Source organism: Phyllobates terribilis, unplaced genomic scaffold (genome assembly GCF_046119375.1).
Source record: "Phyllobates terribilis strain yellow unplaced genomic scaffold, ASM4611937v1 Scaffold_3__8_contigs__length_932513732, whole genome shotgun sequence".
NCBI lineage: Eukaryota > Metazoa > Chordata > Amphibia > Anura > Dendrobatidae > Phyllobates > Phyllobates terribilis.
This window is the reverse complement of record NW_027362763.1, coordinates 620,646,126-620,661,106: the sequence shown is the minus strand read 5'-3', so window position 1 is coordinate 620,661,106 and position 14,981 is coordinate 620,646,126. Positions and strand designations below refer to the sequence as shown.

The following is a 14,981-nucleotide window of genomic DNA, read 5'->3' as shown; positions in this document are numbered from 1 at the left end:
GTTTGGTGTCGTCAGTATTGACTGACACTTTACTCTCAATCCCATCCATTAGGTCATAAATAAAGAGGTTAAAAAGAATCAGTCCTAACACAGATCCCTGTGGTCCCCACTGCTGACTATATCCCATTTAGAGAACGTACCATTTATGAGAACTTAGTTTCCTGTCATTTAGCCAATTCCTTACCCATCTAAATATAGTTTCCCCCAGTCCTTGCTTCTGTAACTTCAGTATAAGGCTGTTATGTGGTACAGTATTAAATGCCTTTGCAAAGTCCAAATAAATCACATAAGCAATATTACCAACATCCAGATTTGCACTAATCAGTTCAGGGCCCTCTCATTCATCCTGGCCACAGTGCCCAGGGTATTCACAAAGATCCTGGCCCCGATTATGGCACTGCTACGGTCTAGGGGGATAATTGTTTTCCCCCATCTGGACGATATTCTTGCCAAAGCACCATCCAAAATCTAAAGAGCCTACAGATTGTTCTTCAGACTCTGAAGCAATTTGGTTGGATTGTCAACAGGACAAGGTCTGTTTTAGTTCCAATATAGAGGCTACAGTTTCTGGGAATGGTATTCGACACCGTACAGGCATTGACATTTCTTCCTGAAGAGAAGAGAATATCTCTTCAGTCTTCCATCAGAACTTTGAAACATCCGGGCATGTATTCCCTTAGATTTTGCATGAAGGTTCAGGGAAAAGATGGTGGCGACTTGCGAGACAGTGCTGTTTGCTCAATTTTTGTCAATGCATCTACAGAACATGCTTCTAACCTCTTGGAACATCAGTCCAGTCCCTTGACTTACTTGTTCGTCTCTCCCTGAATTTTCGCCAATCTCTCAGGTGGTGTTTGACATCACCCCTGTTAATTCGGAGTCGCTCTTTTCATCCAGTTCAGTGGCAGGTGCTCATGACAGATGCCAGCCTATCCGGCTGAGTGGCAATCTTCCGTCACTTGACTGTTCAGGGGGTTTGGAGCAGGCAGGAGAGACTTCTCCCAATCAATGTGCTGGATCTCAGAGCTGTCCGCCTCACTCCTGCACATTGGCAGCCCTTACTACAGAGATTGCCAATCAGAATTTAATCAGACAATGCTATTGCTATGGCCTGTATCAATCGCCAAGAGGGCACACTAAGCCCATCAGCCATGGCAGAGGTCGCAGGAACTCTGGAGTGGGCAGAGAACAAGGTTCCTCTAATCTCTGCAGTTCATATACTAGAAGTAGACAATTGGGAAGCTGACTTTTTAAGTCACCAGCAACTACTCGCAGGAGAATGGGATCTTCACCCAGATGTGCAGATTCAGGCATATTTGTTGGTAGTGGGGTATGCCGGATTTAGATCTATTGGCATCCAGACTAAATCACAAAGTGCCAAAATCTGGGACAAGGTCCCGGGACCCTAGGCAATCTCAGTTGACGCCCTTGTAATCCCTTGATCCCAGTTCATGCTGCATTATCTCTTTACACCTCTACCACTTCAACCCAGACTTCTCAAGAAGATCAGAACAGAGGGTGTTCCAGTCTCTCATTGCTTCAGATTGACCTCGAAGGGCCTGGTATTCGGATGTGATCGATCTCCCTGCACATGTCCCATGGGCTCTTCCGGACCGAAAAGACCTTCGGTCCCCGGGTTCATTCTTCCATCCGAATTTACGGGCGCTCAATTTGATGGTGTGACTGTTGAAGCCATGATTTTGAAGACAACAGGTCTGGCTGAATCAGTCATCCAGACTATGATTAGAGCTCGGAAGTACTTGGATGGCTTACTTCATTCGCCAATATTTTTTTCCTTGCCAGTGCTGCTCTCCTTCTTACAGTCCAGATTGGATGCAGGGCATGTATTTTTTCTGGCTGTTATGTCCCAGAGGGATTTGGCATCTATACCCCAAGATAAGACCTTTCTCCAGGGGGTGGCACATGTTAAGCCACCCTCTCGAGTTCTCTTGGGATCTCAATCTTGTTTTAGACTTTTTGAGCCTATCAGAGAGATCTCTACATTTTTTTTTTCTTTCTTGTAAGATAGCTTTTCTTATAGCCATCACTTCTATTAGGAGGGTCTCGGAGCTGGTGGCTCAGTCTTCTCTTTTCGTGACCCTTACCTTATTCTTCATCAGTATAAGGTAGTGTTGAGGCCAGTTCCGTCTTTTCTTCCAAAGGTATTTTTGAGTTTTCACCTTAATGAGGATGATGTTTTACCATCCTTTTCTCCGGCACCATTTCATCCTATTGAGAATGTTCTGCATAGGTTGGACGTTGTTAGAGCTGTAAGGTATTATTTCTCGGCCACCACTTCATTTAGGTGATCTGATAACTTGTTTGTTATATCTCAGGGCTCTCGTAGAGGTAAGGCCGCTTCTAAAATATCCATTGCCTGCTGGATCAAGACGGTAATTATCCAGACCTATAAGACTAAGTCCAGGGTGGCCCCATTTAGGATTACAGCGCACATCAAGCGAGCGGTAGGAGCTTCCTGAGTGGTTCGTCATCAGGCATCGGCTTTGCAGCTTTGTAAAGTAGCTACTTGGGAATCGGTGCATACATTTCTAAGTTTTACAAGGTGCACACTTTTGCCTTCGTATATGCAAATTTTGGTAGGAAGATACTGCAGGCGGCAGTTGCCCAGATTTCTGCTTGAGTTACGGCTGGAAGACTAGGTGGAAACTATATATTTAATACTATAGCCCACCCTAGGGACAGCTTTAGTATGTCCCATGGTTCTGTGTCCCCCAGTAAAATGAACGAAAAGAATATGTTACCATAAAATCTGTTTCTCGTGGTCTTCACTGGTGGACATATTACACTCCCTTGGTTGCCCTTTTCGGTGTACAGTTATGTTTCTAATTGCCTTAGTTCTCTCATTTTCTATTTTCCTGCTATTGCTTTCTCACATAACTGAGGAAACCTGGCTTCAGCAGACGAGGTATAGTCTGCTGGGGAGGAGCCAATTTTATTTAAGTGCAATAATAGTGTCAGCCTCCAGGTGGCAGCAGACTATCCTCATAGTTCTGTGTCCTCCAATGAAGACTACAAGAAACAGATTTTATGGTAAGTAAAAAATCTGTTTCTTTCCTCCTAGCAGCTTCTGGCTTTCAGTCATAGAGGCATGGCTTCAGCGACCAATCAGTACATAGTGAGTAGTGAGATATAACCATGCCCCTGTACTGACTGACAGCCGGCTGAGTAGTGTTTGAGTTCGAAGACTAATAGAATACAGTACCCATAACCTATAATGGGAGCTGTCCTTGTTCTAAAGACTATTGGACCAATAAACATAGCGCGGAATCTGCATCTCTAAGGGATGCATACTTCTTCCAGCACGAAGCACCGGTTCCGTTGATCTTACTGTTGTGTTTTATTAGAGATTTGCTTGCTATGTTTTATTACAGATTTGCTTACTCATCAATTTAAGTGCACTAATTTCATCTGGAAAGTGTTCAGCTTCAGGAATCAATGTTTCCATTCAGTGACAGTAAGCAGAGGAAAACGTGTGGGTTGTATCTTATGTATATATAAGGCCAGACACAAGATTATTAAAGGTAAAGGTAGAAGCAATCATTCAGTTTCTCTCATCAGTGTCTCAAGGGCATCAATTAAGCGCCATTGTTCTCCCAGCCACTATTCCCATTGTGTGCATGGGGGTAGTAGACCCAGTGAAGCCACCACCACAGGGGTTCTCACTTGCAGTCCCAGGTGATGGACTCGGCCTCAGGAAAATACCTCCACCAATATACAGTTAGCTTTGGGGGGGGGGGGGGGCAGCCTGGGGTATTTGGGACACTGACGAAGGAATGTGGTTTTTTTTTGCTGGCTGGAGTGGGATACAGGTGCTATGCTCATGATATCCTTCGTCTGGAGGAACACAGGCTGTGACTGCAGATTATACTGGCGGACGATACCCAAAGCTGTGGGCTAATCAAAACTCGGGAGACAGTGGATATCACCTGGTACGGGATCAGTGGAACTACAAATCCTGGGTTGGGAACTTGTGGACTGAGGGCACTGTATTTTGGCCATCTACCAGGAATTGCTGTATGACTGTGGACAGAAGGAATAAAGCTAATTGCATCGTTAACCCGTCTAGGTGATTATTACAACCCACAACCTCAGATCTTCACTATTCTATTTTTCAAGTAAGCCACCCTGGCCCTCCTTGTACTGTTTTAGTGAATCAATCACTTAATCAACCACTTAACACTTCGCCACACTTGTGACTTGTTTAGTCAAAACTGTTTTCAATGCTGAGTAGTAAAGCAACTGGCAAATGTTAATTGGTGAACAAGAAGTGCGACAGTCAAAGAACACAATAATTTCTGTTCCATTTTGGTTAATGGGAGAGCACACCTGTCTTCATTCTGTGCATTCCTTACAAAGAGAGCTGTGCATTCTTATAAAGCCATGTTCAGTATTTGGTCAGTATTTTATATCAGTATTTGTAAGCCAAAACCAGGAGGGAGCGAAAAACGCAGAAGTGGTGCACATGTGTCTATTATACTTATCCTCTGATTGTTCCACTTTTGGTTTTGGCTTATAAATGCTGATGTAAAATACTGACCAAATACTGAACTTGTGAATATGGCCTAACACATCTGCTTCTAATCTAATTGGTTATATTCCAGGCTTATATTAGCATATGTGCAGGCAGTGTCTTATAGAAAGTAGCAGGCTCTTCAGGAAAATCTGGCGATGTTTTCTTGAAGCATCTTTTTTAATGTCTTGTTGGTTGTTTTTTTGCGTTGATTTTTCTTAACTGTACACTGTGTGCAGAATTATTAGGCAAGTTGTATTTTAGAGGATTATTTTTATTATTGATCAACAACTATGTTCTCAATCAACCCAAAAGACTCATAAATATCCAAGCTTAATATTTTTTGAAGTTGGAGTGTTTTTTTTTTAGATTTGGCTATCTTAGGAGGATATCTGTTTGTGCAGGTAACTATTACTGTGCAGAATTATTAGGCAACTTAATAAAAACCAAATATAATCCCATCTTACTTGTTTATTTTCACCATGTAAACCAATATCAGTGCACAAAATTTAGAAATAAACATTTCTGACATGCAAAAACAAAAACCAAAAAAATTAGTGATCAATATAGCCACCTTTCTTTATGATGACACTCAACAGCCTTCCATCCATAGATTCTGTCAGTTGCTTGATCTGTTTTCGATCAACATTGCGTGCAGCTGCCACCACAGCCTCCCAGACACTGTTCCGAGAGGTGTACTGTTTTCCCTCCCTGTAGATCTCACATTTTATGATGAACCACAGGTTCTCTATGGGGTTCAGATCAGGTGAACAAGGGCGCCATGTCATTATTTTTTCTTCTTTTAGACCTTTACTGGCCAGCCAGTCTGTGGAGTAGTTGGATGCATGTGATGGAGCATTGTCCTGCATGAAAATCATGTATTTCTTGAACTATACCGATTTCTTCCTGTACCACTGCTTGAAGAAGTTGTCTTCCAGAAACTGGCAGTAGGTCTGGGAGTTGAGCTTCACTCCATCCTCAACCCGAAAAGGTCCCACAAGTTCATCTTTGATGATACCAGCCCATACCAGTACCCCACCTCCACCTTGCTGGCGTCTTAGTCGGAGTGGAGGTCTCTGCCCTTTACTGATCCAGCCTCTGGCCCATCCATCTGGCCCATCAAGAGTCACTCTCATTTCATCAGGCCATAAAACCTTTGAAAAATCAGTCTTAAGATATTTCTTGACCCATTCTTGATGTTTTATCTTATGTTTCTTGTTCAAAGGTGGTTGTTTTTCAGCCTTCCTTACCTTGACCATGTCCCTGAGCATCACACACCTTGTGCTTTTTGATACTCCAGTAACGTTGCAACTCTGAAATATGGCAAAACTGGTGGCGAATGGCATCTTGGCAGCTTCATGCTTGATTTTCCTCAATTCATGGGCAGTTATTTTGCGCCTTTTTTGGCTAACACGCTTCTTGCTACCCTGTTGGCTATTTGCCATGAAACGCTTGATTGTTCGGTGATCACGCTTCAAAAGTTTGGAAATTTTAAGACTGCTGCATCCCTCTGCAAGACATCTCACAACTTTGGACTTTTCAGAGCCCCTCAAATCTCTCTTCTGACCCATTTTGCCAAAGGAAAGGAAGTTGCCTAATAATTAAGCACACCTTATATAGGGTGTTGATGTAATTAGTCAACACCCCTCCTCATTACAGAGATGCACATCACCAGAATTACTTAATTGGTAGTTGGCTCTCAAGCCTATGCAGCTTGGAGTAGGACAACATGTATAAAAAGTATCAGTGATCAAGATACTCATTTGCCTAATAATTCTGCACGCGGTGTATATATAAACTAGTGAGTGACTTCCTAAGCTAAGTAAAGAATATTCAGGTCACTACTTTTAGCCACTTCACTGCTTTCAAACAGCATTTCATGTTAGGAAGTTATTAAAAGAAAGTCACATACTTTCTCAGGCTACATGACTCCAATGTTTGTCAGATTTGAATGTGCAGTAATACAGTCAACTACCATACATTTCTTTTTCAGAGAGGATTGTGGTGCTTTGGTGGGAATGGGCTACCGTATGCTGAAAGTCTCAGTTCTGTTCCATCAGAGAAACTGGAAGTATATAGCCTACAGGCTTTATTAAAACACTCTAGGGTAATGTACGCCTACTAGATTTGTCTTTGACTAAATTCACAGCAATATACAACTGACTGAATGATTGGAATAAGAACTAAACTGTATGACATACCTAGCACCTTGAAAGTTGAGCCAAATAAAAAGATGCATCATACACTATTTAGAAGTCCTTAGTTCATGCATCTTATAACACTATTGTGTCCAATGTTTCCTTTCAGTGGCAAGCAAATGTCTTAAAATTTGTGAGAAACTCAAACAAAAACTAAGTTAACCTAAAGTTTCTTTCTATTTTAGTTGCATTAGCGCAGTGAAACTAGTTGCAAAAATGTACATACCTCTTAATTTAGCAGCATGAAAACCTTTATATATGTTTTATAAACATGTTGCTTCTGTTCAAGAGCAATTTTGGTTTGGTGAAATAAAAACTTTAATTGACTTTTTTTCATTATTTTTTGTGTGATATACTACATAGATATCCACGCATGCTGACAGCATAGTGTCAAATGGAGGTTTGCAGCTGCTGCAGAGAATATACCTGCTCCGCAAGGATTCTCAGAAAATACAAAGAAGTATAATGCGAGTAATTGGAAACCTGGCCCTACATGAGCATCTGCACTCGAGCATTGTGGATTCAGGTATGCTGCCATTTCTCTAAATAAATCCTATAATTAGATATAAAACAATTAAAATATATAGTATATTATTTTTTTCTTTTCTTTCTATATTTCTTATCGTTTTTAAAAAAGCTGATACATACCATAGTATTCAAATTCTTGCCCCTCATATACTGTTTTGTATTTTGTTTTTTTGTACTCCCCATGTTTGCATGTGTTTTCTCTAGGTACTCCTATTTCCTTCCTCATTCCGCAAACATGCTGATAGGTGAATTTAGATCTTGACACACAATGAGGATAGGGACCAAAGTGAGTAATGATAATCTTGATTCAGCACTTGAGATCATATTGGTTCTAAGTAAATGAATAACATAAGTAAATATATAAATCTTACTCATTTCAATAAACAGAACTTTATAAGGAGCAAAATTATGCAACAAATTAATGCACGTGAAAAGATGCTCTTTCAAATGTGGTAATCCCATGATTGGACCTCACCAATACTTAAAACTACAACCCCTGGCAAAAATTATGGAATCACCGGGCTCGGAGGATGTTCATTCAATTGTTTAATGTTGTTGAAAAAAAGGAGATCACAGATATGGCACAAAACTAAAGTCATTTCAAATGGCAACTTTAGGGCTTTAAGAAACACTAAAAGAAATCAAGAAAAAAAATGTGGTACTCAGTAAGGGTAATTTTTTTCATACCAAGCAGAGGGAAAAAATTATGGAATCATGAAAAACAAACACACACAAGAACAATCCAATACATCACTAGTATTTTGTTGCACCACCTCTGGCTTTAACCCCTTCGCGACCTTGGGATTTTCCGGTTTTGCATTTTTGTTTTTTGCTCCCCGAGTCATAGCGTTTTTATTTTTTGGTCAATATGGCCGTGTGAGGGCTTATTTTTTGCGGGACGAGTTGTACTTTTAAACGCCATTACTAGTTTTACCATATCGTGTACTGGAAAATGGGAAAAAATTCCAAGTGCGGTGAAATTGCAAAACAAATGCAATTCCACAGTTTTTTTTTCCACGTTCACTGGATGCTAAAACTGACCTGCCATTATTATTCTCCAGGTCATTACGATTTCATAGACCCCAAGCATGTACAGGTTATTTTTTATTTAAGTGGTGAAAAAAAAATCCAAAGTTTGCTAAAAAAAACAACTCCATTTTTCGGGATCTGGGGCCGAGTGAGGGCTTATTTTTTGCGCGCCGGGCTGACGTTTTTATTGATACCATTTTTGGGTAGATGCGATGTTTTGATCTCCAGTTATTGCATTTTATTGCAATGTTGCGACGACCAAAAAAACGTAATTCTGGCGTTTGGAATTTTTTTCTCGTTACGCCGTTTACCGATCGAATTAATTCTTTTTTTTTATATTGATAGATCGGGCGATTCTGAATGCGGCGATACCAAATATTTGTATGTGGGGTTTATTTTTTATTTATTTTGAATGGGGCAAAAGGGGGGTGATTTAACTTTTATATTTTTAAAATTTTTTAAATATTTTTAAAAACATTTTTTTAAAAGACTAGAAGCAGCACTTGTCTGATCGCCTCTGCTACATAGAGGTGATCAGCAGATCACCTCTATGTAGCAGAAATGCTCCTGTGCTATGAGCGCCGACCACTAGATGGCGCTCATAGCGATCAGTACATGACAACCAATGGGGTCTGCTGCAGACCCAGTTTTGTCATGACCACCCTATCGGTGACCCACAATCACTTGACGGGGTCACCAATGGGCGGGGCTAATGCCGCACTTCCGGCGCGGCGATGTTAAATGCCGCTGTCAGAGATTGACAGCGGCATTTAACAAGTTAACAGCTGCGGGTGGATTGCGATTCAACTCGCGGCTGTTGCAGGCACATGTCAGCTGTAATAATCAGCTGACATGTGCCCGATTAAGTGCGGGCTCATCGCCTGAGCCCTCACTGAACCGGGGGTGATGGCCTGGGGCGACTTAATGAGTGACAAACAGTACTCTTCATCAATCTGGCTCCAACTTTCTCTGATTGCTGTGGCCAGATCAGCTTTGCAGGTTGGAGCCTTGTCATGGACCATTTTCTTCATCTTCCACCAAAGATTTCAATTGGATTGAGATCCGGACTATTTGCAGGCCATGACATTGACCTTATGTGTCTTCTTTCAAGGAATGTTTTCATAGTTTTTGCTCTATGGCAGGATGCATTATCATCTTGAAAAATGATGCCATCATCCCCAAACATCCTTTCAATTGATGGGATAAGAAAACTGTTTAAAATATCAATGTAAACTTGGGCATTTATTGAAGATATAATGACAGCCATCTCCCCAGTGCCTTTACCTGACATGCAGCCCCATATCATCAATGACTGTGGAAATTTGCATGTTCTCTTCATGGAGTCATCTTTATAAATCTCATTGGAACAGCACCAAACAAAAGTTCCGGCATCATCACCTTACCCAATGCAGATTCGCGATTCATCACTGAATATGACTTTCATCCAGTCATCCACAGTCCACGATTGCTTTTCCTTAGCCCATTGTAACCTTGTTTCTTTCTGTTTAGGTGTTAATGATGGCTTATGTTTAGCTTTTCTGTATGTAAATCCCATTTCCTTTAGGCTTTTTCTTACAGTTCAGTCACAGACATTGACTCCAGTTTCCTCCCATTCGTTCCTCATTTGTTTTGTTGTGCATTGCCTGTTTTGGTGACAAATTGCTTTAAGTTTCCGGTCTTGACGCGTTGATGTCTTCCTTGGTCTACCAGTATGTTTACCTTTAATAACCTTCCTATGTTGTTTGTATTTGGTCCAGATTTTAGACACAGCTGACTGTGAACAACCAACATCTTTGCAACATTGCGTGATGATTTACCTTCTTTTAAGAGTTTGATAATCCTCTCCTTTGTTTCATTTGACATCTCTCGTGTTGGAGCGATGATTCATGTCAGTCCACTTGGTGCAACAGCTCTCCAAGGTGTGATCACTCCTTTTTAGATGCAGACAAACAGCAAATCTAATTTGATGCACGCTTTAGTGTTGGAAATTAAAATTTTCATTGTGATCCAATAATTTTTTCCCTCTGCTCAGTCTGAAAAAAATTACCCTTACTGAGTACCACATTTTTAATCTTGATTTCTTTTAGTGTTTCTTAAAGCCCTAAAATTGCCATTAGTAATGACTTTAGTTTTGTGCCATGTCTGTGCTCTGTTTTTTTTTTTCAGCAACATTAAACAACTGAATGAACATCCTCTGAGCCCGGTGATTCCATAATTTTTGCCAGGGTTGTAGTTCAGATATGTGTTCAGTGAATATGAATGTCCTTCCTGTCTGCTTGGTTTGGGTATTTTTCTTCTACATGAATTTTTGTTGTCATAATTAGTGATGGGCGAACCCCAGTGAAGTTCGGGGTCCGTACCGTACACCTACTGTTTGGGCACGGACCCTGAACACTGACTTCCTCAGGAAGTCTGTGTTACTGTTTGGGTGTTTCCCGCACTGTCATCTGTGTGACAGCGTGGGCAGCATGTGCTCCATCAGAGCGCTGCGGGATCATGCTGATGTCAACATGATCCCGCAGCTGTGAAAGTGACCCGCAGTCAAAAGCTTACTGCGGGTCATAGGCGCCGTCTGCTGTCATTGGAAATAGCGAGCACAGGCACAACTATTCATATTAAAAAAAAAACACATTATACTCACCTTGCACCAAATCCCCGATGCCCATGTCTCCTGAAATAAAGTAAAAATGATAAACCACCATAATCCTCACCTGACCGCCGTAGTCCATATAATCCGAGTTTCCCACGTTGATCTCATGAATAGAACGGCAACATCAGAAAATGTGACCGCTTTATTCAGCAGCCGCGATACACTGACAGAAACATGATTGCTCCCACAGTTTATCGCAATGAGTTGCCGGCAGAGAGGTCACAAAAGTTCATCAGCTTATGAACTCGTGTGACCTCACTTACGGCACTACTGCTGCGTGAGAATTTTCTCATGCAGCAGTAGTGCCGTAAGGGAGGTCACACAGGTTCATCATCTGATGAACTCGTGTGACCTCTCTGCCAGTAACTCAACTCAGCCTGTACACTGACACAGAAGTGATTACACTCCTGTGTCAGTGTATAGCCTTCTGTCCTCTAGAACAGACACATCAGTGACTGCTGATGTGACTGTTCTAGAGGTGACCCAGATCGCTGTGGAACAATCTGGATTGTCATCGCGTCGGACAGGTGAGGGATATGGTTGTTTTTTTATTTTATTTTTGTTACAGCAGACAAGAGCTTCAATGGAATGGGTGTTAGGTAAGTATTTTTTTTTGTTAATTAAGAAGCAAATAAAATTGTGTGTGCTTTTTACTTCAAATAAAGGACTTGTTTTCTGGCCTTGTCTTTATTTCTCAAATTTTACTATTGGATAAGTAATGGATAGGCGTCTTCTAGATGCCGCTCCATTGCTAACCTGGGCTTCATGTCAGCAGCCAATACAAGGCTGACATGAACCCCAACCCTATTACCCGACTCGCCACTGCTACATGGCAGTGGGAAGAGCGGAGGCAAAGTGCCAGATTTGGTGCATCTTATGGATGCACCTATTCTGGAGCAGCTGAAAGCAGAATTTTTTAGTCTGGGAGGGGGGCAGTATCCATGGCCCCTTCCCTGGCTATTAATATCAGCCCACTGCTCTCTGCCCATTCTTTGCTGGTTATCAATTATAGGGGGCCGTATGTCAGTTTTTTGGTCCCCCAATTTAATTATCAGTAAAGGCTAAGTATACAGCTGTGAGCTGATATTAATAGCCTGGGAAGCTCCATGGGTATTGCCCTCTTCCCAGGCTATAAAAATCAGCCCCAGCTGTCCGCTTTCCCTCTTCTGGTTAATAAAATTACGGTGGATCCCACGCCATTTTTTTCAGAAATTTTATAATTTATTAATAAATTACATGAAGAGTAAGGTATACACGCAAAGCACTGATTATATATATCACATATTTCTATCTATCTGTATATCTATCTATCCATACATCTGTTATCTATCTATCCATACATCTGTTATCTATCTATTCATATGTCTATCTACCATGGGCTGCACAGTGGCTCAGTGGTTAGCACTGCAGCCTTGCAGCGGTGGGGTCCTGGGTTCAAATCCCACTAAGGACAACATCTGCAAGGAGTTTGTATGTCCTCCCTGTGTTTGCGTGGGTTTCCTCCAGGTTCTCCAGTTTCCTCTCACATTCCAAAGACATACTGATAGGGAATTTAGATTGTGAGCCCCAATGGGAACAGTTCCTATAATGTCTGTAAAGCGCTGTGGAATTAATGGTGCTATATAAGTGAGTAAAATAAAAAAATACTGTATATCTATCTATCCATATATCTATCTATACATATATTTATTTATTTATCTATTATCTATCTACCTATCTAATTATCTGTCTAACTATCTATCCATATATCTATTATCTATCCAGTTATCTATCTATCTATCTATCTATCAGCACGGTTGCTCAGTGGTTAGCACTGCAGCCTTGTAGCACTGAGATCCTGGCTTCAAATCCCACCAAGGACAACATCTGCAAGGAGTTTGTATGTTCTCTCCGTGTTTGTGTGGGTTTTCTCCGCGTTCTCCGGTTTCCTCCCACACTCCAGAGACATATTGATAGGGAATGTAGATTGTGAGCCCCAATGGGGACTGTGCCGATAATGTCTGTAAAGTGCTATGCAATTAATGGCGCTATATAAGTGAGTAAAATAAATATATCTATCCATATATCTATTTATCTATTTATTGTCTGTCTATTTATCTATCCAATTATCAATCTATCCATATAGTTATCTATTACTATATCTATCTTTTATCTATCTAGCCATATATCTATTTATCTATCTATTATCTATCTAATTATCCATCTATCCATATATATCTATTATCTAAAATCTATATAATGAAAGAAAAATCCACAATGGTCACAGAAATATCTTGAATCTGACAAAAGTAATAATAAATTTAAAATCTTTGAAAATGAACAAATGAAAGTCAGACATTGCTTTTCAACCCTGCTTTCACAGAATTAAAAAAAAAAATAAACTCATGAAATAGGCCTGGACAGAAATGACGGTACACATGAAAATAATGTGACAAAAGGGACATGTTAAATCAAATTGTGTCCACTAATTAGCATCACAGGTGTCTACAATCTTGTAATCAGTCATTGGGCCTGTATATAGGGCTACAGATACTCACTGTGCTGTTTGGTGACATGGACCAGAGGAAGCAAAGGAAAGTTGTCTCAGGAGATTAGAAAGAAAATTATAGACTAGCATGTTAATGGTAAAGATTATAAAACCATCTCCAAGCTGCCTGATGTTCCTGTGGCGACAGTTGCACATATTATTCAGAAATTTAAGATCCATGGGACTGTAGCCTACCTCCCTGGACGTGGCCGCAGGAGGAAAATTGATGACAAATCAAAGAGATGGATAATACGAATGATAACAAAAGAGCCCAGGATAACTTCTAAAGACATTAAAGGTGAACATCAGTGTCAGATCGCACCATCCGTCGTTGTTTGATCCAAAGTGGACTTCATGGGAGACGACCAAGGAGAACACCATTGTTGAAAAAAAATCATAAAGCCAGACTGGAATTTGCCAAACTACATGTTGACAAGCCACAAAGCTTCTGGGAGAATGTTCTATGGACAGATGAGACAAAAATGGAAGTTTTTGGCAAGGCACATCAGCTCTATGTTCACAGACGGAAAAATGAAGCATATCAAGAAAAGAACACTGTCCCTACTGTGAAACATGGAGGAGGCTCTGTTATGTTCTGGGGCTGCTTTGCTGCATCTGGCACAGGGTGTTTTGAATATGTGAAGTGTACAATGAAATCTCAAGACTATCAAGGGATTCTAGATAGAAATGAGCTGCCCAGTGTTAGAAAGCTTGGTCTCAGTCACAGGTCATGGGTCTTGCAACAGGATAATGACCCAAAACACACAGTTAAAAACACCCAAGAATGGCTAAGAGGAAAACATTGGACTATTTTGAAGTGGCCTTCTATGAGCCCTGACCTAAATCCAATTAAGCATCTTTAGAAAGAGCTGAAACATGCCGTCTGGAAAAGGCAACCTTCAAACACGAGACAACTGGAGCAGTTTGCTCATGAGTGGGCCAAAATACCTGTCGAGAGGTGCAGAAGTCTTAATGACAGTTACAGTAATCGTTTGATTGCAGTGATTGCCTCAAAAGGTTGTTCAACAAAATATTAAGTTTTTTAATTTATTATTACTTTTGTCAGATTTAAGTTATTTCTGTTACCATTGTGAGTTTTTCTTTCATTAAACGAGGGGTACCAACAATATTGACCAAGTGTGTATTATCTATCTGTATATCTATCTTTTATGTATGTATCTGTATATCTATCTATCTATCCATGTATCTATCTATCCATATATCTATCTATCCATATATCTGTCTATCCATATATCTATCGGTAGATGAATAGGTAGTTGTATAGATAGATGGTTTACAGGGGGACGCCAGAAAAAAATTTACATAGGGTCCCCCTATAAAATCCAATTATCAAAGGCTAAACAGACAGCTGTGGGCTGATATTAATAGCCAGGGAAGTGGCCATGGATACTAGCACCCTACGAAACTAATAATATCAGCTCTCAGTCGCCCCAGAAATGGTGAATCAACAAGACGCGCCAAAACTGGCGCTTAGCATCGGCACTTCCCACTTGCCCT

General features: G+C 40.8%; 1 protein-coding gene across 5 annotated transcripts in view; it reads left to right on the top strand.

Moving 5' to 3' along the window:
* SERAC1 (serine active site containing 1) overlaps positions 1-14,981 on the top strand; it is a 564,154-nt gene that overhangs the window by 351,029 nt on the left and 198,144 nt on the right. For all 5 annotated transcript variants that reach the window (XM_073671518.1, XM_073671517.1, XM_073671519.1 and 2 more), the window contains 2 exons: positions 6,525-6,638; positions 7,093-7,255. In XM_073671518.1, the coding sequence (XP_073527619.1) occupies positions 6,525-6,638; positions 7,093-7,255 (277 nt within the window). The remainder of the gene's footprint in view (positions 1-6,524; positions 6,639-7,092; positions 7,256-14,981) is intronic.